Source organism: Brachypodium distachyon, chromosome 1 (assembly GCF_000005505.3).
Source record: "Brachypodium distachyon strain Bd21 chromosome 1, Brachypodium_distachyon_v3.0, whole genome shotgun sequence".
In the NCBI taxonomy this organism is placed as follows: domain Eukaryota; kingdom Viridiplantae; phylum Streptophyta; class Magnoliopsida; order Poales; family Poaceae; genus Brachypodium; species Brachypodium distachyon.
The window spans coordinates 60,767,083-60,789,085 of record NC_016131.3 but is presented as its reverse complement, the minus strand read 5'-3'; the positions used below and the strand labels follow the sequence as shown (position 1 = coordinate 60,789,085).

Sequence of the window (22,003 nt, the reverse complement as noted above, 5' to 3'; positions counted from 1 at the left end):
GGATCGTCGTCCCGAGGTGGTTTCGCTTTTGCTTGCTCAGGCCAGCGAGATTCGGGAGACGATGATTTGCTTGAGGAGCGTTTCTCAGCCGGACCTTCCTCCGTGTCGCACGGTGGATGAGGCGAGCAGGGTGCTTACTTCCCAGGTGGAGCTCATCAAGCCTACCGTGAAGAAGTGCCTCCTGAGTACGGGTGCTCGACTTGTTTCGTCGGCGGTTGCGGCAGTCCTGGACGGCGGTGCCGGGATGAGCGGGCTTAAGGGTGAGATGTCTCACGGGGCGAAGTTTCTGGCGGATCAGGGTGCTCCTCTTCGCGCTCGGGCTCGACGCTTCGTGCGTTGCCTTGAGCCTGCTCTTCAGGAGGGTGATGGTGAGGCATGAGCCTCGTCGCCCTCGGGGGTGGTGATGCACCTTAGCTGCTTACTTATGCGATGTTGCATATCTCCACTTGACTTAGCCTCATGGCTAGCATGTTTAGGCTCTTAGTCGTAGAGGTTGTAAGGCGGCTTTTTTGTTGTGTTTCATGCTTCACTATGTAGTCAACATTATCGGAAATGTTAACTTAGCTCAGCATGTATTTCTCATGTTTCACCATGTAGTCGACATTATCGGAAACGTTAACTTGGCTCAACATGTGTTTCTCGGAGTACTAAATTTTCTTCTTGTGAAGTACTATATTTCCTCAGTTTATACAGCTCGCGATCGTTCGCTATGATTACACTTTTGTGTCATCAATTGCTGTCGCCGTTGGGATACGACTTGGCTTCAGTGCCTTAGGCCATGGTTACGAGCCATGGGTCCTAGTACCCTTGTGAGGGTCGCTATCGATATGCCGGTAGTGATCCAGACATTTTGACATGCCGTTCGGGAAATTTCATGCGGAATTTTCCCTCTTCGGACTTCAGGAAGCTATGCTTTCCCGCGATTATTATGGAGCCTTAACCCGGTTACTATCATGCAGGCCCGCGCGCGACGTCTCGCATACGGGTAGCATGGTTCTCCGAGGTAAGTAAGCTCATGCATAACTCGCTTATTTACGGTTCCCCTTAAATGCGTTTTAAGGAGCTTCCGGCCCTCGGGGGACTTGGTTCTACTTGGTGGATGGCGTCGAGGCACGCTAGGATCCACCAAGGAACAAGTCGCTAGTAGCGACCTATGTCCGTGGACATTTTTAGAGGATGCCCGGGCCAACGGAGGCCTTTACGCGTTCCTCGGTGAGCGGCATAGGGGCAGTGGCTCTTACACGACGATGAGTCATGTGAGTGTCTCGTGTCACTCTTAATTTTTCCTCAACGACTTGCTTTATTTATCCATGCTTCCTTGTCTTAAGGTATGGCCCGACGGGCACTTACAAGCCTTATGTAGACGTGGCCTCGTTGGCGCTTATGATCCCTCGAAGTTTCATAGGGAAGAGGCCGGTTGGGCGCTGATGAGCTCCTTTCGGGAGCAGCAAGGATTGCCCTTGAAGGTCCTCCTTAGGCTTAGAAACGCCGGAGTTTGTCGCCGTTCCAGGCATGGACAAAATTTTGCGCTTTCATATTCTCGAGGTGGTATGCACCATTTCCCAATACTAAAGCGATGCGGTATGGTACTTCCCATTTAGGGTCGAGTTTGCGCTGGAGCTTTGGGTCGACATTCTTTTTTAGCACGAGATCTCCTTCGGAGAAGGCTCGTTCCCGCACTCTTGTGTTGTAGAAGCGTGTGGCGCTTTGCTCGTAGACGGCGTGCCTCATGAGGGCTTTGTCACGAGCTTCTTCCACAAGATCGACGGCCGTCTTGTGATGCTCTTCATTTTGGATGAAGGCAATTGGGGTGGCTTCTTGGAGCCTTTTGACCCGAGGTGAGCGGAACTCGACCTTGGCGGGAAGAACTGCTTCGGCTCCACATACCAAAGAGAATGGTGTTCGGCCTGTGGAAAAGCTTACGGAGGTGCGTATGCCCCAAACCACGCTAGCGAGTTCATCTCCCCATGCTCTCCTTGCTTTGCTAACCGTGTGCTCTACCCTTCGGCGGAGTCCTTGGGGGATTAGTCCATTTGCCCTTTCGCATGCGCCATTGCTCTTGGGGTAAGCTACGGATGCGAAGTGCAGCTTGATCTCAAGGCATTCGCAGAATTTGATGAATTCCACACAGTCAAAATGTTTGCCGTTGTCCACGGTTAGCTCTCGTGGGACGCCATATCGGCATATGATGTTTTCCCAGGAAAAAAATTGAACGGCCTCTGACGTGATCTTGCCAAGTGGCGCTGCCTCTATCCATTTGGAGAAGTAATCAATCCTCACCACGAGGTACTTGCAGCCCCCGTTGCATGCGGGGAAAGGCTCGAGAAGGTCCATTCCCCAGCGTGCAAATGGCCATGTTATCGGGATGTTCTTCAGGGAAGTTACGGGCGCATGGATTGACTTAGCCATTTTCTGGCAAGCTTCGCATTTCCGCAATATGGTGATTGCGTCTTGCACCATGGTGGGCAATTAGAATCCTTGTTGTAATGCTTTTGCCGCGGTGGCTCTTGGCGCAAGATGGTGGCCGCATATTCCTGAATGGATTTCCAGGAGGAGCTCGGCTCCTCGGTCAGGAGTTATGCACTTAAGCAATGCGGCCGCTTGGGCCTTCTGCTTTTTCGTCCACCTCGCCTTTCAAGGCGCGGATAATGGGTGTCATACAAGAGGGTGGAGTGTCGATGACCATGCTGGTCTTTGAAGCCTCGTCAAGGGCGTCGGCTTCTTCCTTTATGGATGAGGCGCGAATTATTTCGAAGAATGCAACGGGCGGCAGCGGTTCTTTAGAACCGACCGTTCGGGCTAACCTGTTGGCTAGGTGATTTTCTCCTCGTGGGATGCGTCGCGCTTCCATGCCTAGGAAATACCGTTTCATCTTGCAAACTTTTTCGATGTATTTCTTCATCCTTTCATCAGGGCATTGATATGACTTGTCCATTTGGTTTATCACCAGTTGAGAGTCTCCTTGGATGAGAAGGCGTCAGACTCCCATGGCCTTGGCTAATCGAAGTCCGAGAAGTAGCGCCTCATATTCTACCATATTGTTGGTGGCATTGAAGTCAAGGTGGGCGGCGTACTCCAAGATCTTGCCATCAGGGCTGATGAGTATGACTCCAGCCCCCACACCGTCGAGGCGCTTAGAGCCGTCGAACCTCATTATCCAATGTGATTCGGGGGGTCGGACTTGGATGTGATTTCTTCGGGCGGGGCTAGTGGAGCGTGCCACTTGGCCACGAAGTCAGCCAGGACTTGGGATTTTATGGCCGTTCTCGCCGTGAGTTCCAACGAGAAAGGAGCCAATTCCGTTGCCCATTTGGCGATTCTTCAGGTGGCCTTCTTGTTGCCGAAGACTTCCTTGAGTGGGAAGGTAGTTGGCACCATGATGATGTGGCCCATGAAGTAATGACGGAGCTTTCAAGAGGCCATGAGGAGGGCGTACGCTATCTTCTCGACCTGGGTGTATCGACCCTTCGCTCTTCCCAAAGCCTCGCTCACGTAGTACACCGGGCGTTCTAACCCATCTTCTTCCTTCACGAGTGCTGCGCTTACAGCGACCGGGGTCACGACGAGGTACAGGAGCAAAGGCTCCCCCTGTTTTGGGCTCGTGAGAAGTGGAGGGGTCGACAAATAGGTCTTGAGCTCTTCGAAGGCCCTTTGAGCTTCATCGGTCCACTCAAAGTTGTCGAGGCTCCTCAGGGTTTTGAAGAAAGGGAGACCCTTTTCGGCTGACCAGGCGACGAATCGTCCTAGGGCCGCCATTCTTCCCACTAGGCGTTGCACATCTTTGACGGAGCGAGAAGGTTCCATCTCCAGGATGGCCCGAATTTTTTCCGGGTTGGCCTCGATCCCCCGTTGGGAGACAAGGAAGCCTAAGAGTTTCCCTCCTTGAACTCCAAATGCGCACTCTTCCGGATTGAGCTTCACGCCGTACTTGCGGAGATTGTTGAAGGTTTCCTGCAGGTCCTTGGGATGGGTCCCAGGAATTTGACTTTTGATGACGGCGTCATCAACGTATACTTCGGCTTTCCTCCCCAATTGTTCCTTGAGGATGAGGCTGACGAGGCGTTGGAAAGTTGCGCCGGCGTTCCTCAAACAAAAAGGCATCCTGCGCTAGCAGAAGGTGCCGATGGGAGTGATGAAGCTGATTTTTTCCTCGTCTTCCTTGGCCATGTGGACTTGGTGATATCCTGAATAGGCATCCAAGAAACTCAATTTTTCGCATCTCGCCGTGGAGTCGACCAGTTGGTCGATCCGAGGGAGTGGGTAGTCGTCCTTGGGGCACGCCTTGTTCGGGTCAGTAAAGTCGACACACATTCGCCCCTTGCCGTTGGCCTTCTTCACCAAGACGGGATTGGCTAACCATTCAGGGTGCCAAACTTATCGGATTAGCCCGGCGTCGGAAAGTTTGGCGATTTCTTGCTTGATGACCTCGCATCGCTCGGTGGAGAGTTTCTGAAGTTTTTGCTTTACGGGAGCTTTGTCGGGCCTTACGGCGAGGCGATGCTCCATGATGTCGCGCGGGACTCCTCCCATGTCGGAAGGTGACCAAGCGAAGAGATCGGAATTCTTGCGAAGTAGGTCGACGAGTTCTTCCTCGAGTTTACTCGGGAGGTCGGCTCCGATCTTCACCGTGCGCGTGGCATCTTCTTGGGAGCCACGTACTTCCTTCAGTTCTCCTTCGGGGAGGGGCTTAGGGATGTAGCGCTCCGGGTGATCGGTTTCGGATGCTCCTGCATTCGAAAGCATGTTGATACTCTTGGATGATTCTCCCTTGTCGGCGCACTTGGTCTCATGGCGGTAGAGGGTCTTCCTGTCGGAAGATTGCTCGCCGCGGACCGTTATCACGCCTTTTGGGCCCGGGATCTTCATACACAAGAAGTTGTGGTGGATGGCGGTGCAGAGACAGTTTAGCGTCGTCGTCCCGAGGATGGCGTTAAAGGAGGCCTCCATGTCCACCACGTCGAAGCGCACGAGCTCGGATCGATGATTTGTGGCGTCCCCGAAGGTCATGAGGAGCTTAATTTGTCCGAGCGGCTGAATGGACTTCCCCGGTACGAAGTCGGTGAGAGGATAAAGGGATGGCTGCAACGAGCCGCTCTTGTATCCCCCTTGTGGTTCCATCATCTTTCTTCAAAGTGCTCAGATATAGGATGTCGGCGGAGCTTCCGCCATCCACAAGAATCTTTTTGAGCTCACAATTGGCGACGATCGCCGTCACGAAGAGGACGTCGTCGTGTGGGAAGCGTATCCCCTTGGCGTCTTCCTCGGTGAAGGCGATTGGCACGCTTGCCCACTTTGGTAGTCGTGTCGGGGTGAAGGTTCCCACGACATTGACTTCGCGAGCATACTCCTTGCGTTGCCACTTCGATCCCCGGCCTGTGGCGGAGCCCCCGAGTATCACTCCGACGTGATGCGCGGGTTCCTGAAACGGGAGGTTGTCTTCCTTAGGTGCCAGGTCAGCCACGAGGACGTTGGCGGGGCGCGGAGCCTCGGCAGTTTTTTCATCCTTGCGCCGGGCCTGCATTCGTGCCTGGAATTCTTCGCGAGCCGCAATGAGAGTGTTGCACTCCTCGGTGCTATGGCTTGCCGAGTTGTGGATGAGGCATCTCCCAGTTCCTCCCTCGGTTGGACGAGGTGGCTTCTTGGGTTGCCAGGTCTTTTGGGATGATGCTTGTCCTTCGACGGCGAAGATTTTCTGGGCTTGGTCGCCGGGGGCCTTTTTGCCCCACCTCCTCTTCTTCTTGGAAGATGAAGCAGGCGCAGGGGTTTGTCGGACGAGGGAGTTCCTTCGGGAGCAGCGTGTGGCGCGTCCTTCTTAGCAATGTCCCCGTCTTCGCCCCGGGCGTATTCCTGCAAGATCCGATAGAGCTTTTCGGTCGTCCTTGGAGGATTGCGACTCAGGGCCCGATTCACTTCTCCTTGGAGAAGGCCTTGCATGCATGCGTCGATCACGGTGGTCGATGGCGGGTTGGCGATTTGGCTTCGTACGTTCGCGAAGCGATGGAAGAAGTTTTGGAGGGATTCCCCGGGCTTTTGTTTCACGGCGCATAGCTCATGAGCCTGCATGCGTTCTTTGAAGTTTCCTTGAAAGTTGGCGATGAAGACCTCTTGGAGGCGTTCCCACGAGTGCACAGAGTTCTTCCGCAGGTTATAAAACCAAGTTTGCGCCATTCCGATGAGCGTGAGCGGAAAGAGGTTGCACATCTCGACGGGACCTCCCCCGGCGGCCTGTATGGCGGTGGAGTAGACATCCAAGAATTGAAAAGGATTCGATTCCCCGTCGTACGGCCATATTGTAGGGGGCTTGAACCTTGGCGGAAAAGGCGCGTCTTGGATATCCCGTGTGAGCGGGTTGCAAGTCGGCCGATTCTTTTGGTTCCTTCGGTGGCGAGGTCCTCCCTCGTCGCTTTCGTCGCTAGAGGGGTCGCTTGGAGAATGATCTCGACGTTTTCTTGGAGGGTGGGAGCGTCGACGGGAATTCCTTTCGCCACCGGCACGGGCTCCGGATTCCGCCACTTGCTCGTTCCCATGTACGCTGGGGTCTCATCCCTCGCGAGGCGCAGCTTGAGGCGGTACCAGGTTGCCACCTTGCTCGACCCCAACGGGGGGAGTGAGGGGCGCTTGCGGGGCATTCTTAGAGCGAGGGTGCTGAGCATGTGCGACTTGCAGAGCGCCTTGCGGCGGAGGCCCCCAATAGGGATGATACCAAGGAGCTCCATGGGCGATCACGGCGAGCACCAGCGGAGGCAATCCCGGGTTGGAGGGGTCGTAGTCCGGGACTCCGTGGTTTTTCGGCACGGATCCTCCCGACGCCACATTATTTCCTCTTGTAGGTTCCGAGGGCAAGGTCACTACCGGTTGTAGGGAAGGTGGCGTGAAGCCCATCGAGCGAGGCATGCCGAGTTCCGTATCCCCTACGAGGGCGGCAACCGTAAGTAGCTCGCCGATCCTTGCCACTACGTTGGTGAGTGTTGAGGGACAGCCTACGACGGTTTCGAGCACCTCGGTTCCTTCTGGGACGACCGATAGCGAAGGGGCAACAGCGACTTCCATCCTGACGACCATGCTTGCGGCGACGTCCGGATTGGTGAGGATTCCTTCTTCCTCGGGAGCCCCCGAGGCACTTGCTTTCTTCGTTTGCAACCGTGTAGACTTCGCGGCAAGTTGGGGACTCGAGGAAGTAGGCTTCGTCGGGGCCATTAAATCTTCAATTGCGGCGAGGGTTCCCCACGGTCGGCGCCACTGTTGTTGTTCTCGACAACAATTAGAGTAAGGGGTGCCAAAGCTCGATGGCACGAGTGCGAGTATAAAAGTAGGGCGTGTACGCCGGCCTTATAGCGAAGGTCACCGTACACTTGGACAAGTTGGCACGTCGATATTTTTTGAATAAGTTTGGTCGACCCTGCGGGAGCGACCTAGTCCTATGTTAGGAGAGCCTTCGAGGGGGTCGTTAGCCAAAGCGTTCAGGTCGATCGAGACTCCCCGAATCACTTAACAAGAGGTCGAAAGGGGCCGCCTCGTACTTGTGCCGAACGAGGCTTTCCAAGTAGTGAGGTCGGGATACCTTAGGACTCTAACCCGATTCCCTCTCCTTCGGGCTCGGGCCGAACGAGGCTTCCCGAGATCCCGAAACTAGAGCTCCTCTCAAAGGGGCTCTTTAGCCCTCTCCCCTTGAGTTTATTCAAGTGAGAGTGAATGGTACATGCCCCCATGGGGGGTATTTATAGCCTAGGGGTCCATGACAAAAGACCATGGCTACCCTTGAAGGAGAGAGAAAAGTGAGGGCAAATGGTAAGAGTAGGCTCTTGGTCCATAGCTTTTGTGTGCACCAAGTGGGAAAAAGGGGACTTGGTCCATGGTCCACCATGGACTAAGGGTCCCGTCCTCACACCTTTCTTGCCCCCTACTCAAGCTCAATTCTTCTTTTGACCATGGCATGAGAGACTTGACTTGTTGACTTGTATTCCTTTGCAACGTAGGATTGACCGCGCCACGTGGGCATCTTGGGCCTTGGTGGCCTTTTGGGCCGGCCCAGGTTGGGGCAAGGGGCAGATCGAGAGGGTTAAAAAGAAGGATCGATCGGGGTGGGTAGTTAGGGTTTCCCCCAGCCAGCCTCCACACCCGACGGCGCCCCCAATCTCGCCCACCACCGCCTCCACTGCTTTGCGCCTTAGAGGGAGGACGCCCCCCCCCTCGTTAGAGGAGGAGAGGCCAAGGGCTGCCGGATTCCAGCCGCCGGCAGCGGGACCGGCACGGTGTGCAGCCATGGCGGCCGCGAACTTGCGGAGAAGCCGCCTTGCCTCCGGATGGACCTCCTCAAGCCCTGGTTCATCGCCGGCGGAGTCCTTCACGTCGATGTCGAGCCCGGGTGGAGTAGGTGCAGCGGCGTTCTCAATCGGTGGCTCGAGCGGAGTTGGCGACGGGTGCAGCAGCACCGGGCCGTACCCGTGGACCGGGCAGAAGAGGACATCCGGTGGTGGAGGCGGAGGGGCCAGGGCAGTGGCCCAATCGTCGTCTTCGCCAAGCATCGAGGCCGCCGGTCCGTTCAAAATCCAAGCCGTCGTCGGCGAGTAGACCGGCATAGCCGGCGGATCTAGTGCCGGCGCCATTCTTGGAGGAGCCCGGCGGCGTCGAGTCCAGTAGCGACGAGTCCATCGGCGACGAGCACGGGGCCCACCCGTGCGGATCCAGTGGCGTATTGGAGTCCAGCGGCAACAGCCACGATAAGTTCACCGCCGAAGACATGCTTCTTGGCCCAGGAATTCGGAGAGATCTGTGAAGAACAGGGGCAGATCAAGGATTGCCATCTTTTCTCACTTTTCTTTTTTTTCTTCTCTATTGTTCTCAATTTTTTTTTGTTGGAGAAACTAACGTGGCTGATGAAATGATTGAAAATGAATGATTGTGTGATTTTTCTATTGAATGATGTTCATATATATAAGAGGAAGGGACACCAATACATGCATTGGTGTTCCAAGATTTGGCACTTTCGTCTCAGTTTTGAGAAAATTGGGACGCGATCGGTTACAAGGTTAATTCCCTAATTAACTAATAATTAATCCTAATTGATCATAACTAATTATTCTCAACAGATTTATCTTGTATCAGGGATTTCAGGTTAAAATTAAACGGCTATGCATCCGGAAAGATACGTTTGGGAGTTGAATATGGACTTGTTTCATAAAAAATTCGTCTCCCTCTCTCGCCAGGATGAGAACCATTGTCGAGCAAAAAAAAAAGCAACCTCTACTCGCTGCTTGGCACTAATCATTTGCATTTTTTTTTCAGACATGATTTTTATTGAGTTTGCACAGCTTGGGTTTGCTAAGAAGCAAATCTCTTAACGGTGAAAGCCATCATGTGTTTCGTCACGCACTAAGGTGCAAACCCAAAACAACCTACTCTTTCGCAAAATACACGACAAGGTGCGTACAGCTCTACATCCACAGATAAAACTGATGTTCATAACACAAACTGTGTAACGCATTTTCTTATCAAAATTTAGACAAGAACGACCAGCTCTACTGACGCTTAATCAGGACTATGTGAGTGATAGAATGTAACCTAAGAAAAAGAAGCTATGCTTTCCTAGTCTCCGATTCTGATTAGCGAACATCTATGTAGGCGCTTCAAGAGTCCTGGCTATAATGCAGCTCGTCCTTGTCCTTTGGGTAGCTTCTTCGAACCAGCTGTGCACAAAAGAGAAACATTTTTCAATTGTTAGTAATGTGGAGCAATTTCTACCAGCTTGAACAAAACATTAACATCATGTGCCACACTTACAGTCATCCACATCTTTCAATTGGTAGTAATGTGGAGCAATTTCTACCAGCCATTCAGGTTTTAGTTCTGTCACCTGCAGTGTCGATTGCATTTAAGAATCATTCACAAGAATCAATTCTTGCAGGACTCCTGTAATTCTGGATAAACTGTGCATACCTGCCGCATATACTCTTTTGTCGTGAGAACTAATTCATGGTATATTACCCATCGAGGAAGTAGCTGCATTGGGGAGAAAAGCACACAAAATATCAGAACTAAACCTTAGAATAGTAGTGCAGTGGAGGGAAAGTTTGAGGATGTAAGAAAAGCAGAGTGGTATACAACCCAACTGAACTTGCCTGTGCTAATCCTGAACTAGGGTGGACAAAGACAGTCTGAGGGTTCTTGACAGTTCTATAAGAACCATTCTTCTGCAACCGTGCAGAATGGTGGAAGAAACCTACAACTCACAAGTACTTGTTAGATTTGTATCTCAGGCAACTTGCACACATATAGCAACTGTGTCATTGACGCAAGCATCGTACCTGATGTTATAGCCTTTTTAATAGCATCCAAGTCACTGGCATTTGAACAAACCTCAATCTCAACTCTCTCCAGAAGTCCTTCTAGTTGATCTCGAATATCTCTTGCCCTCTTCATGCTGCGGACCTGATTTATGCAAGGACAATTTTATCAAATAATGATAAACAGATTACAATTACTGCATAAAATACAGAAGGAAGCTAAGCTATAGTGTTTTAGATTTTGAAGGTACGGCAGGCACATAGAAAAATATGACATGTTCATTACCCTCATGCCCTACGCCCTACGTTGGAGGTTAAAACTTAAACGTGATTTTGCAGTATACTACCCATTGAATTAGACCATCATGGTCATTCTCCTTCAACCCTATAAGACTACTCCTAAACCATCATGCCCTACAGTAGATACTAAAACATCTACTGGCAGAACGAGTGTCACAGACACAATTACTAACAACAGAAGTTCCTGAACATGGTAAAATGTGGAGGAAAGTACTATCTTGAAGAAAGAATCATGCTAATATTGATGATATCCATAAAATAAATTATTATATTAAACCATTTGACAGAATGCATGTTACAATTACAGAACAAGAACTTACCTGTATATAATTTTCATAACACCATTGAGTTGAAAAGTCAGTTTCTTTCCAGGAGTTATAGACCTGAAATGAAAGAAAATTAGCTATTTATAGCTTAATCCAATAAACATCATGAATTCTGATAAATGACAAGGGCAGGGAAGAATACATTGAGTAATGCTATATGGTCCCCGACATTGCCAGTGTGGAAGTTCAACCTTGCATTGTCAGCATGAACTTGTTTGTCCTTCGGACGATAAAATATAGAATTGCCAATCGACAACATGGACGCAATGGAGATGACCTCATCAGAACACTTATATTTCTCTGAAGCTACTATCATCTTTGACAGCATAGGATCTAATGGAAATTCTGCCATTCGTCTTCCAGTCTTCGTCAACTCTCCACGACTGTTGAGTGCACTGAGAGCGAAAAGTTGCTCCAGGGCCTTCAACAAGGCCTCTGAAGGAGGTGGGTCCATAAAATCAAAATTAACCAAGTCATGAATACCAAGACTCTTAAGTGTAAGTACAACATTTGCAAGGTTGGTTCTTTGAATCTCTGGAACAGTATTATCCTCAAGATCATGCATGTAGTTATAGCTTGTGTACAGGCGGAAACATTTTCCAGGTCCTGTCCGTCCAGATCTTCCTGCCCTCTGGTTTGCTGATGCCTTTGAGATAGGATTGATAAGCAGGGATTCCATTCCTGTACGGGGGTTGTATGACTTGATCTTACAGAAACCTGGATCGATAACATATTTTATACCATCAATGGTCAATGAAGTCTCTGCTATATTAGTGGCCAGGACCACTTTCCGAGAACCTTCGGGGGTTTGCTCAAAGATCTTAGCTTGAAGTTCAGTAGGCAGATTTGCATAAATAGGGCATATGTTTAGTTCTGCAATCTTTGTTCCTAAGCCCCTTGTTCTTTGTTTAAGGATTTCATCAACTGTTTCAATTTCTTCCTGCCCTGTAAGGAACACTAGGATATCACCAGGGGGTTGTGTCACATGTATCTGTAAAACAGTGACAATGGCAGCATCAATGTAATCTGCTTCTGGAGCTTTTGTATAATGAACTTCAACAGGGTATCGCCTCCCAGGAATCTTGAAAATAGGAGCTGAATCAAAGTAGTCGCTAAATTTTTCTGCATCCAGGGTTGCACTTGAAATGAGCAACTTTAGGTCTGGACGAAACCTAGCAATATCCTGCAGGCAAAGCATTGCGTATATGAGGAATAGAATGTGCGTTTACTAGTTTGGAAACAAGCATCAGTAGAGCGCAAGGCAAGCTAGCGAACCTTCACCAAACCAAATAAGATATCAGTAGACAGTGTACGCTCATGAGCCTCATCGACCATCACAACACTGCACCACAAATAAACTGATGTGAGCGAGGGATGTTCAACATTGTAAATCAAGTAAAGAAATTGATTTCCCGGCGATTACCTATAGCCAGCCAAATCTGGTTCACCAAGAAACTCCCTCAAAAGCATACCATCTGTCATGTATTTAATCATTGTTTTCTCTGAGGTGCAATCCTCGAACCTTATGGAGTAACCAACCTGTACTAAACATGGTTATAATCATAGGAATCTTGAATAATGTGATGGAACACTCATCGCATAAAAACATTCCAGAACTTGATAATCTTAGAGCTCTGAAAAGAACAAACCTCGTGTCCCAGTTTAACACCCATCTCTTGAGACACCCTTGCTGCAACACTCATGGCTGCCACTCGACGAGGTTGCGTACAAGCAACCTGCGATTTTAAAAATTAACTTGAGTTTGCAGTTGACAGAAGTCATTCACTGCTAGGACATCATTAGGGTTGAACCTAGTTGCATTCATAGAACAATGCCATAGAATGTTAAAAAAAAAAAGAGTCTTGCAGGTTTTTGTGACGCTGAGACAAAAAAAAACAATTATTCCTATAAGTGGCAATTCATTAACACAGTACTAGTGTACTACGAGTTTATGACATGCAAACTTCAATAGTAACAATACAATAAAAAGAGCAATGCTTCCGCGTGCAATACCTTTCCTCTTGCAGTATATCCAGCTTCATGAAGATATTGAGGTATTTGTGTTGTTTTACCAGAGCCGGTTTCTCCCACTATGACAATAACCTACAAGAACATCAAAGAAAATCAACACAACAGCAAATGGACATGTTTAGACCATACACAAATAATTCTAGAAAAGGAGCAACTATTTCTTTTATCAATATAGTTGAAACTGGGTAGTGTGTGGAAGGGCACTGAGCCATGAATAGTTGTTTACTGAATTCTGACAGATAATACAGGAGTGAACCTAATCATTATTGTGAAACGCTACAATCACGGAAGGTTTGCAAACCTGATATTCATCAACAGCCTTGAGCAGTTCATCCCTGAATTTATAAATTGGAAGGGTTTTCCGCTCATCCTAGTTCAAAAAGGAAGCCAGTTCAAAGACAGACACAACTGGTAGGACTATATTTACCATCCAGCTATTTTCATTAAGAGCACGAGTAGGTAGATGTGTTTGTAACAAATAAATTCAAAATTTGCTCACACCTGGAGCTCCCTTTTTAAAATATCTTTTGCATCGATGGTCTCTTGGTCTGAATCGTCTTCAAACTATAAAAAAGAATGTCCAGTCCAGTAAGACATAATCTTGACATCAAATTAAGAGAAAAAAATAAACAATGCTTAGATGATTACCTGTGTTCCTTCTATGACCGATGATTTAACAAAATCAATTTGATCATCAAATACATACCTAAGAAGGTCAAACAGTAATATGAGTACAAAACAACTTTTGAACAAAGGTGTGGTCAAGGCTATACATAATTACTTGATGTTAATTCAATTGGCCAACAAAGGTGCAATCAAAGAATATAGAGAATTAATTAGTGTAATGCAACCGAAACACTTCAGTTACATTATTAAGTTTCAGTTTTAGGACCTTTTTGGAATAAGGGATATTTTGGTGTCAGCTTCAGTATTTACTATTTAGTTCAAACTTGAATTAAATACTGAAGCTCCCTAAGGAAACACCCCCTGATGGGGACCTTTATTCCGACGAAATTTTCTAGCCAGACAAGCCTCAGGAAATGACATGCAGTTAACCGCTGGTTGAGGGTCAAAGGATGTTAACCAAAAGCCTGATAGAAAAGATGGACACTTCAACTTCTTAAAAAAAAAAACTAGCTTACATGGCATTGTCGCAATTCTAACCAGAAAGATGGACACTTAGAAATGACACAGCAAAAAACTTTGTGAACACTTCAAAAGAAAAAAAAAGTAAAGAACTTACTGATATTCATCAGAAGACCGCTTCCTATCTTTCGATCCAAATTGCAGTTTAGACTTTCCTGAAACAAGTTAATCTCTTGTTAAATACAAACAGAGAGCATAGGTATGATATTATAGAGACAGACAGGCAGAAATATTTATAACCTGTGGATAATGCAACACAATAGAAACCAGAGATACAACACCCAGATAAATGATTTACCTATTTGATGTTCTTCCCATGCTTCCTGTTCAGCAAAAGGATTCATTTTATCTTTGGCCTCAGGATCTCTGCTTGTCCAGCAAATTCAAATAAATATATTTAAGAAAATCCAGATTAAGTTACACACCAAGCCCGATACAGAAAGACACATTGTACATACTTGTATCGCTGCATTGCAACAGAGAATCTCTTTTCTTGATTACCTTCACCCATATCATAAGCTTCAGGCATTTTGTACTGAAAAATTCACATGATTTGACGAATTGATGACATCAAAAAATCACAGTATGATAATTACTCTGCAATGTTACCAAGAGGGAGACACATACCTCAGCAATATCATCTGCACTCTCAACACGCTCCTTAATATGATCATAAATCTTCTTCTTGTATCTGCGCACAGAAACAATTAAATGTCAAGGTTTACTTGCAAATGCACTGGTTAAAGGCATATCCGCATATGTAACTAAAGGAGAATCACATCTGCATATCTGCTCGCAGCCTCGCACCGGTACAAAGTTTGCAGTAGCAGGGAGTAACTTTATGGACTCAGTTAGAATCATTACCTGAAGTCCTTTTCTTCTGCTTCGGTTAGTTTCACATCCTGAAAAATGTATTCATGATCAAGAATTTCGTCCCTGCAATTATCCCCATAAACAATAACAAGTTAAATGCATGTACCAAAGAAAGATATATGCAATATCATGAACAACAATACAATTGTATTAGAAGTTCTCTTGTACTGACCGAATCTCATCAATTTTTTTGTCCCTTCGCTTTTGCAAGTATGCTTGCCTTGAAAAATTTCTGCACATTAGTTTCAGAAAGAAAGTTAATGGCTTGATTTTCCTATATTCGATAGGATAAATCAAAGTATCAAACCTCAAAATCTAAGCAAAAAGCTTCTGTTGACATTCAACATAATTTCATCCTTAAACTAGCACGAGGCCCTGCATTGCTACGGATTTAAAAAATTATAATACTATATAATACATGCTTTAGAGATTCTACTATTGTTTATACCGGATTAAAATAAACCTGCTCTCATTCTAATTATGCAAAGTCTAAAAGGGGTACACCGGTTCAAAGGTGAACGGACTGCAGCAGCTGATTGACATCTTTATAGTAACTAGCTAAATACCCATGACGATGCTACGGTAGGGATGTCAACGGTGCCCTAAACGGCGCTGCCAAGCCCGGTAATCTTCTTCCCGTAGAGTTTTAGTTTAAGGTTTTTTTTCTCTTTTGCTGTCTAAGGCTGCTGTGGGGCAGGCCTAAATGGGCTCAAACGGGCCTCTAACTGGCACCCGTTTACATCCCTATGCTACGGGCAAATCAAATTAGACTACCTGGTGAAGACAAATAAAATTGAAAAACAATATTGTAATTTAGTGGCACTTGCTAGCAATTTATCTCAATTTTGGTAGCAAACACCATTATCTTAATCATTTAATGGATTTAGGGCCTCTTTGATTCATAGGATCGGAAAAGTAAAGGAATAGGAAAAATGTAGAAATGCAATGCCAAGGTGTCAATGTAATTCAATTTTCAAAGAAACGAAGGACCCACCTTCTATCTACACTACTAATTTATTCCAATTTTCTTTCTACAATAACAAAAGAAACATGGAAAACTTCTATAAAACTTCACACAGTACAAACAGGGGGGGGGGGTGTATTTATTCAGTTTAGTTCTAGTCATAGCTGTAAATATTGCCTACCATGGTCAAGAATAAGAGTTGCTTCCATATACTAACTTTTCCAAATGTTCGTGAGGGCATCATTTAGCACAAAGCTATACTGTAACACTAGAATACTAACAGGCCAGTGCGCTCAGTTTCATAAGCCAACAAGTTCACCCAAAGCTGAAGCTAATCGCCTCTTGAAGAAAGATGGAGACATATATAATAATTCTACACTCGTGTACACTCATGGTAGAAATATACACCATGGTTACTTTCTTGATATTTTGCTTTTCTCTGTTTTCCACTTGAATAATGACTAGATATGCTTAATTATTTGTAGTGAAAAGGTGCAACAAAACTAATTTATTACACATATCAACAGAAGTGACATGAATACAAAAATATAGAACAACAAAATTTGTGGCAGCAAAAACCTCAGATCTGAAGTGTCATTCTTGTCCATTGCTTGAGATCGTCTCGTAAGGTCCTCTGCCAATGATATCGAATCAAGAAATTGCAATGATAATCATGAAGCAGAGTAGTAGAGTAAACAAGTTCAGGGCGCTCTACCTTGTTCTTCCTTAGATAATTGTCGCTCCATCAACTAGATATGAGAGATCATGCAATAACATCAGCTCAAAGAACGTCAAAGGTTATACCATAAACAACTGGAAGACATGATCAGTTGATCACATGACTTGTTGGAGTTTAGAAATATGCTCTGTGCTAGACTTATAAAGTAGGCAGGAGATGCAAGGAAATATACCAAAGAGATGCCAATCATGTATATGAGCATGTAGGTCAACTTATTTTGGTGTACCACAGACAGATTAAACCAAGATTGCACAAAATGACCGAAGATTTTTTTTTTAGTTTTTGAAATTCATGAATCAATAAATAACATGTAAGGTTACTTTCTTGAGACAACACTTTTCAGTGCCAAAAACCTGCCATCAAAACACAACTCTAAGGAATAATTTCACAGAGTTACACTTGTGTATCAAGTATCAACGTTTCACCAAACAATGCTTCTTAGGACCTGACAATCATGGCCCACCAGTCAACAACACAATTCCTTTGTAGAAGTTAAAAAAAAGCCAGCATCAAAGTTCACTTGTTGTGTCCAGCGGGCCACAGTCAACGGTTCCTAGAAAGTGTGGTTTTCTGAAATCTGAATAAATAATTTTCCCTCCGATTCATAAAAAGTGCCGCCCACTTAGTACAAAATTTGTACTAACTTAGTACAAAATGGGCGACACTTTTTATGAATCGGAGGGAGTATAAAGAAGTGTGGTTTTTGTAATGCAATTACTCCTTAAAGTGTAGCTTCTTGATAGTTTACAGTGGAAAATTGTAGTTTCTATAAACTAACTCTAAAATGTAAATTCAAGTCACTTATATCGAGTTTACTTTCCTAGTGACTCAAGGTTACCTAAATCATCTAAGAAATTCCCTTTAGAACAAAATTACTGGTTATAGACGAGAAATGCAGAAGGCTTAAACCCAATGATATTGAACTCACAAAGAGGCCAACCTTGGCATTCACTAACAGGATTTTATTCAGCTCTGCGTTTCCTATGAAAGTACATGTGCCAACATATACTTCATAACCAACCAGGAACTGACTTGGTTATAATTTGGTGATGTTTGATCAGTACAATTTTGGGTTGAGCTAGATGGATAGTCCACACTTTGCTGAGATGTCCAGGATCATCAATTATATGTCACTTCCTCATAAGACAGTTTTTGTTTCCAGAAAGGTACTAAAAGTTTAGAGAAAGTGCAAAAAAAAAACTTGCGCACAGCTTTTCGTAAGAGGAGATGCAGGTTAAAGACTTGTAGTTACAAGATATTAGCAGCAGGGCCAATGTCCACTGCTCTTTCGAATAATTGAGGATTTGAGGAAGTTATATCAAGGAAAAACAATTGAGGATAACTTCAGAACATGACGAGGTAAACTTATATGGGAAGTAACACTGTCATTTTTGGACAGAGGTTATATTATCTATTGAACCACCATTTAAGTGCTAACTAAACTTAAAGTTAGATTGCTGGGCGGGATGACAATATGAAGAGAAAGATGTAACATGGTTAAATATATATATATGTCTGTAACCCTACAAACACAAGGAAGAAAGTGTCCTGGACACTGATAAATGAAAACAAAATTTGCTAGCTGTTAACTGGCCAGACCTGTTAAAATAATCAGAATATGTAGGGAACCTAGTCCTACTCAGCTTATCAGGTTTAATCAGCTAATAACCTTTCGAGAGATAAATTAATCGAAGACAAAGTAAATGCAAGGAACATTGGACAAATATTAGGTTTACTCGGCCAATTTTCAGATCATTATTTTCTTCACTACAAAAAAAGAGGCTCACCACTTAATATAAAAACTAAGTGAAAACAGACATAGAAGGAATATCAGTTTGCAAGACAATCACCTTTCGAGTGTTAACTGCGTCTCTTTCTCTCATATTCTTCTCTAGCTGAGCTCTTTCCTGTTGATCTCTTATGATTTCTCGTTCTTCCTACAAGGTATCAAATACTATAATAGATTCAACAGCACATTAAACTGACCATCCATACTTCCACACTTTTATGTACAATACAATCTGATTCTTAGAAGAACATACATCAAAAGTCTCATCACCATCTTCGTCATCCGCCTCTTCTATTCGCCGTCGCACACTTCTCTCAGAATCATGTGTTATTGTTTCCTGAAACACGACATTATCGAGTTGAGTCACTGCATATGAAAGCAACAAGATAAAAGGGTGGCTGCCATACCGCCTTACATCATCATCCTTCAAATCTTCTTGGTCCTCAGCTCTCCTCCTGAAATGTTTCCTACTCTTAGAGGGTGTGCTCGCCAAACTTGACGTGTGGTTGTCAATAGACGTGTGGTTGTCAATATCATTCTCATCATCATCATCCAACAACTTGTAAGTGCTCTGTTTCTTCACAAGCTTTGCTGCCTCCCTTTCCTGTTTCTGGTAATTCTGTGACAAGAAAGGAAAATCATAGCATTTAATCATCAAAGACACGGTGACGCAACTGTTTTTAGCACACTGGGATTGGTCAGAAAGGAGGTGAACCAAAACTTACGCTGATACCGCGGTCCCTGCGGGGGACCTTGGCGTAGATGTCGGCTGCGAAGCTGCTTGTCTCTGCGGACGAGGAGAACCCGTACTCGACGAGCTTCCCCACGAGATCACCAGTAGAAGAGCATTCCTTAGCTGTGCAGACACAAGCCCAAATTATAATCCCAAAAAAAAAAAATATGAACCCGGCAGGCGAAAAACAAAACAAAAGAAATGCTCATACCTAGCCTGATGACATACTGCACGACGACGGTCGTTGTGAATCCTTGGAGGGACATGAGCTTGTCGGAGACCCAATCCCTGAGCTGCCTGTCGCTCGCCATCACAGCACAGGCGGAGGACCCAGTAGGGCAAGGTAGGGCCGCCGCCCTACCTTGATTTTTGCCTCAGTTACGAATTGGGGAAAATTAAAGAGATGAAAAGGGGAGCTAAAGAGCGGAATTGGTTCGTGGGGTGATGCGAGGAGAAACGGTCGGGAGCGAGAGAGTCCAAGGGGCGACCAACCGGCGGTGGCGGCGCTCGCGCGAGGAGGAACGAGCGAGGGGGCTGGGGCGGCGCTCGCGCGAGGAGGAAGACGAGCGAGGGGAGGGGTCTAGGGCGCTCGGCAGATGGGCCAGAACAGAAGGAGGGGGTGCGCACAAGAACGAAAAGAAGAAAAGGGTAAGAGTAAAATACAGGTCCTAATTCTTTCGCAAACTTACCAGGTTAGTTCCAAATCTTACGACCAAACAAGTCCTAAAACTTGCCACTTGGCCGGTCAGCAGTCGCTCTGGCTCGATTAGAACCACGTGTGAACAACTTAGAAATAATTAGGATCCAAATATGCACTTTTAAAAAATTAGGACTCACTTGACATACCTCAAATAGTTTTAGAACCTCCGGTGCATTTACATTTTTGTCTATAAATTTTGAACTACTTTTTTTAGGGAAATTTTGAACTACTTTTGGATGTTTCAGAGCAACAGGTCTCACCTAACATGTGGGCCAACAGGGACACGTGTCAAAGAAGATGGGCCACCCCGGACACGTTGAAAAGTTTCATGCACCAAACGAGTTCACCCAAAAGCTCAAACAAATGGGGAAAGAAAGACAATCCTAACAGTTGTGGCCCACATATAGGTGACATGTGTCTTGGTTGGCTCGCATGTCAATTTTCATTTACATTTGTCTATAAATTTTGAACTACTTTTAGATGTTTCAGAGCAACAGTGTCACCTGACATGCACAGCCAAATGGGACATATTGAGGGTTTCATGCACCGAACTAGATCACCAAAAGTTGTCCCTCATTCGTGGCTCCCTCAGGCCTAAACATCGACGGAAAGTGGGCTGCAATTTAATTGCGACATGCGGGTCTTGAACTCAAGATCTCTTGACTCTGATACCATGAAGAGTTTCATGCACCTAACCAGTTCACCCAAAAGCTTAACCTAATGAGAAAATGAGTGCAATCCACTTATACTTCATGTGTCACCAAACATGCGAGCCACAACTGTCAGAAACCCTGTTAGATGTTAATCTAGAGAGTATCAGATGTGAGTTATGTGAGAACGCTTGTCCGAAGAATGGTCATTCTGTGAGACAATTGGCAATAATTGTGGTTCTATGAAAATCTAGACACAAAAAATATGGGTTTTTGAAATTTACCCCTACAAAACGCTATATTTCCGGCGTTGTATCCCTCGTTTGTGCGTGCATCTTTCCCTTTCAATTCCTGGCTAGTGGCTCCGGAGTTCCTCGTGTCCCTCGCGTGCACTGGCAGTAGCGGTGGACGCAGCACTCTATGCACTCCATGCTCTGGTGGAGGGGTGGCTGATATCTTCCTTTCCCGATGGATGTTCGCATCTCGACTTGCGTCACCGACCTCAGTTAGACATCTAGCGATCGGGCTCTAGTCAGCAAAGCGGAGGCTGTATCCATACGGTATCCAGTCGCATGGTTGTAGCCACACATTTCAAATGACACACTATATTAGTTGTTTTGTTTTATATTGAAGAGAGATAATTAACAGGAGAAATACTACTTGTGTCAGCCAATTTTTGGACACCTAACAGCTTTTTATTTTCTTTGCTTCTCTCTTCTTTGTGTCAGGCACTCGCGTTTTCTTTCTCAGTATTGTTTATTTCCACTCATATCTTTCCTCACACTTTTTATAATATAATTTATCTCTTTTGTATATGAATTTTAGAGGGGTCACTTGTTTTTTTATTGATTTTACTCATTTGTACATATTACAGTACGTCAGGTACATGTACACCAAACAATGGTACATAAACATAGTTGTTATCTAAAATTTAGACGGTACAGGATATGTTAAATGTACATGAATGCACATCAAATTGAGTACACCATGATCCATGATAATGAAAGTTAGTACATCGTCTCAATACTTAGTGCCTCGTCTGGTTGTACATCATAGTACATAGCAAACACATTAGGGTACATGTCAAGTACATTAGTGTAGATTGCAATATATGATCAATTTTATGTACCTCATGAATTTAAATACCTTGTCAATACTTATCTACACTACGAATACAATTAAAAATACAAAGTACCTTCTCAACCTCTTAGTACCTCATCAATTAAAGTACCCGGCAATACTCATATACACTACGAGTACAACCAGAAGTACTAATTAAGTACCTTCTTAAACTTAGTACCTTGTCTGTAAATATTGTGTACATCAACTCATAATTCTACATTGCTAGAAATTTAATAATTCGTTCAGATACCTTCCTAAAGCACCAAGAAACAAATAAGAGTATGGAGATCAAACAAATTTTAGAAGATACCTAAAACACCAAGGTACCCAGAAAATTCTTGCATGTT

The 22,003-nt window shown here is 45.5% G+C and overlaps 1 protein-coding gene across 3 annotated transcripts; it reads right to left on the bottom strand.

Moving 5' to 3' along the window:
• Positions 1 to 9,378: 9,378 nt before the first annotated feature.
• LOC100834233 (pre-mRNA-splicing factor ATP-dependent RNA helicase DEAH1) lies at positions 9,379 to 19,798 on the bottom strand. 3 transcript variants are annotated; one of them, XM_003557773.4, is made up of 27 exons: positions 19,396 to 19,798; positions 19,177 to 19,307; positions 18,867 to 19,070; positions 18,705 to 18,788; positions 18,513 to 18,599; positions 16,639 to 16,672; positions 16,503 to 16,557; positions 15,132 to 15,191; positions 14,951 to 15,022; positions 14,714 to 14,777; positions 14,545 to 14,621; positions 14,385 to 14,452; positions 14,184 to 14,241; positions 13,589 to 13,646; positions 13,442 to 13,504; positions 13,242 to 13,310; positions 12,923 to 13,012; positions 12,559 to 12,645; positions 12,333 to 12,448; positions 12,185 to 12,251; positions 11,052 to 12,092; positions 10,904 to 10,966; positions 10,305 to 10,428; positions 10,119 to 10,219; positions 9,937 to 9,999; positions 9,781 to 9,853; positions 9,379 to 9,686 (listed from the first exon to the last, which is right to left on the bottom strand). In XM_003557773.4, the coding sequence occupies exons 1-27, from the start codon at positions 19,493 to 19,495 to the stop codon at positions 9,640 to 9,642; spliced, it is 3,156 nt and encodes a 1,051-aa protein (XP_003557821.1). In that variant the 5' UTR covers positions 19,496 to 19,798; the 3' UTR covers positions 9,379 to 9,639. The 3 variants fall into 3 exon arrangements, with proteins under 3 accessions (XP_003557821.1, XP_010228568.1, XP_010228567.1); XM_010230266.2 differs by lacking the exons at positions 19,177 to 19,307; positions 19,396 to 19,798 and having other exon boundaries at positions 16,639 to 16,736; positions 18,867 to 18,998; XM_010230265.2 differs by lacking the exons at positions 18,867 to 19,070; positions 19,177 to 19,307; positions 19,396 to 19,798 and having other exon boundaries at positions 18,513 to 18,616.
• Positions 19,799 to 22,003: the final 2,205 nt, after the last annotated feature.

Excerpts from the sequence above, each read along its gene's own strand:
- LOC100834233 (XM_003557773.4), bottom strand. The coding sequence starts at position 19,495 with ATGGCGAGCGACAGGCAGCTCAGGGATTGGGTCTCCGACAAGCTCATG. Across the intron at positions 19,308-19,395 it reads GCAGTATGTCATCAGGCTAG|CTAAGGAATGCTCTTCTACT; the intron begins GTATGAGCATTT and ends GTGTCTGCACAG. Across the intron at positions 16,673-18,512 it reads ACGCAGTTAACACTCGAAAG|TTGATGGAGCGACAATTATC; the intron begins GTGATTGTCTTG and ends TCTCATATCTAG.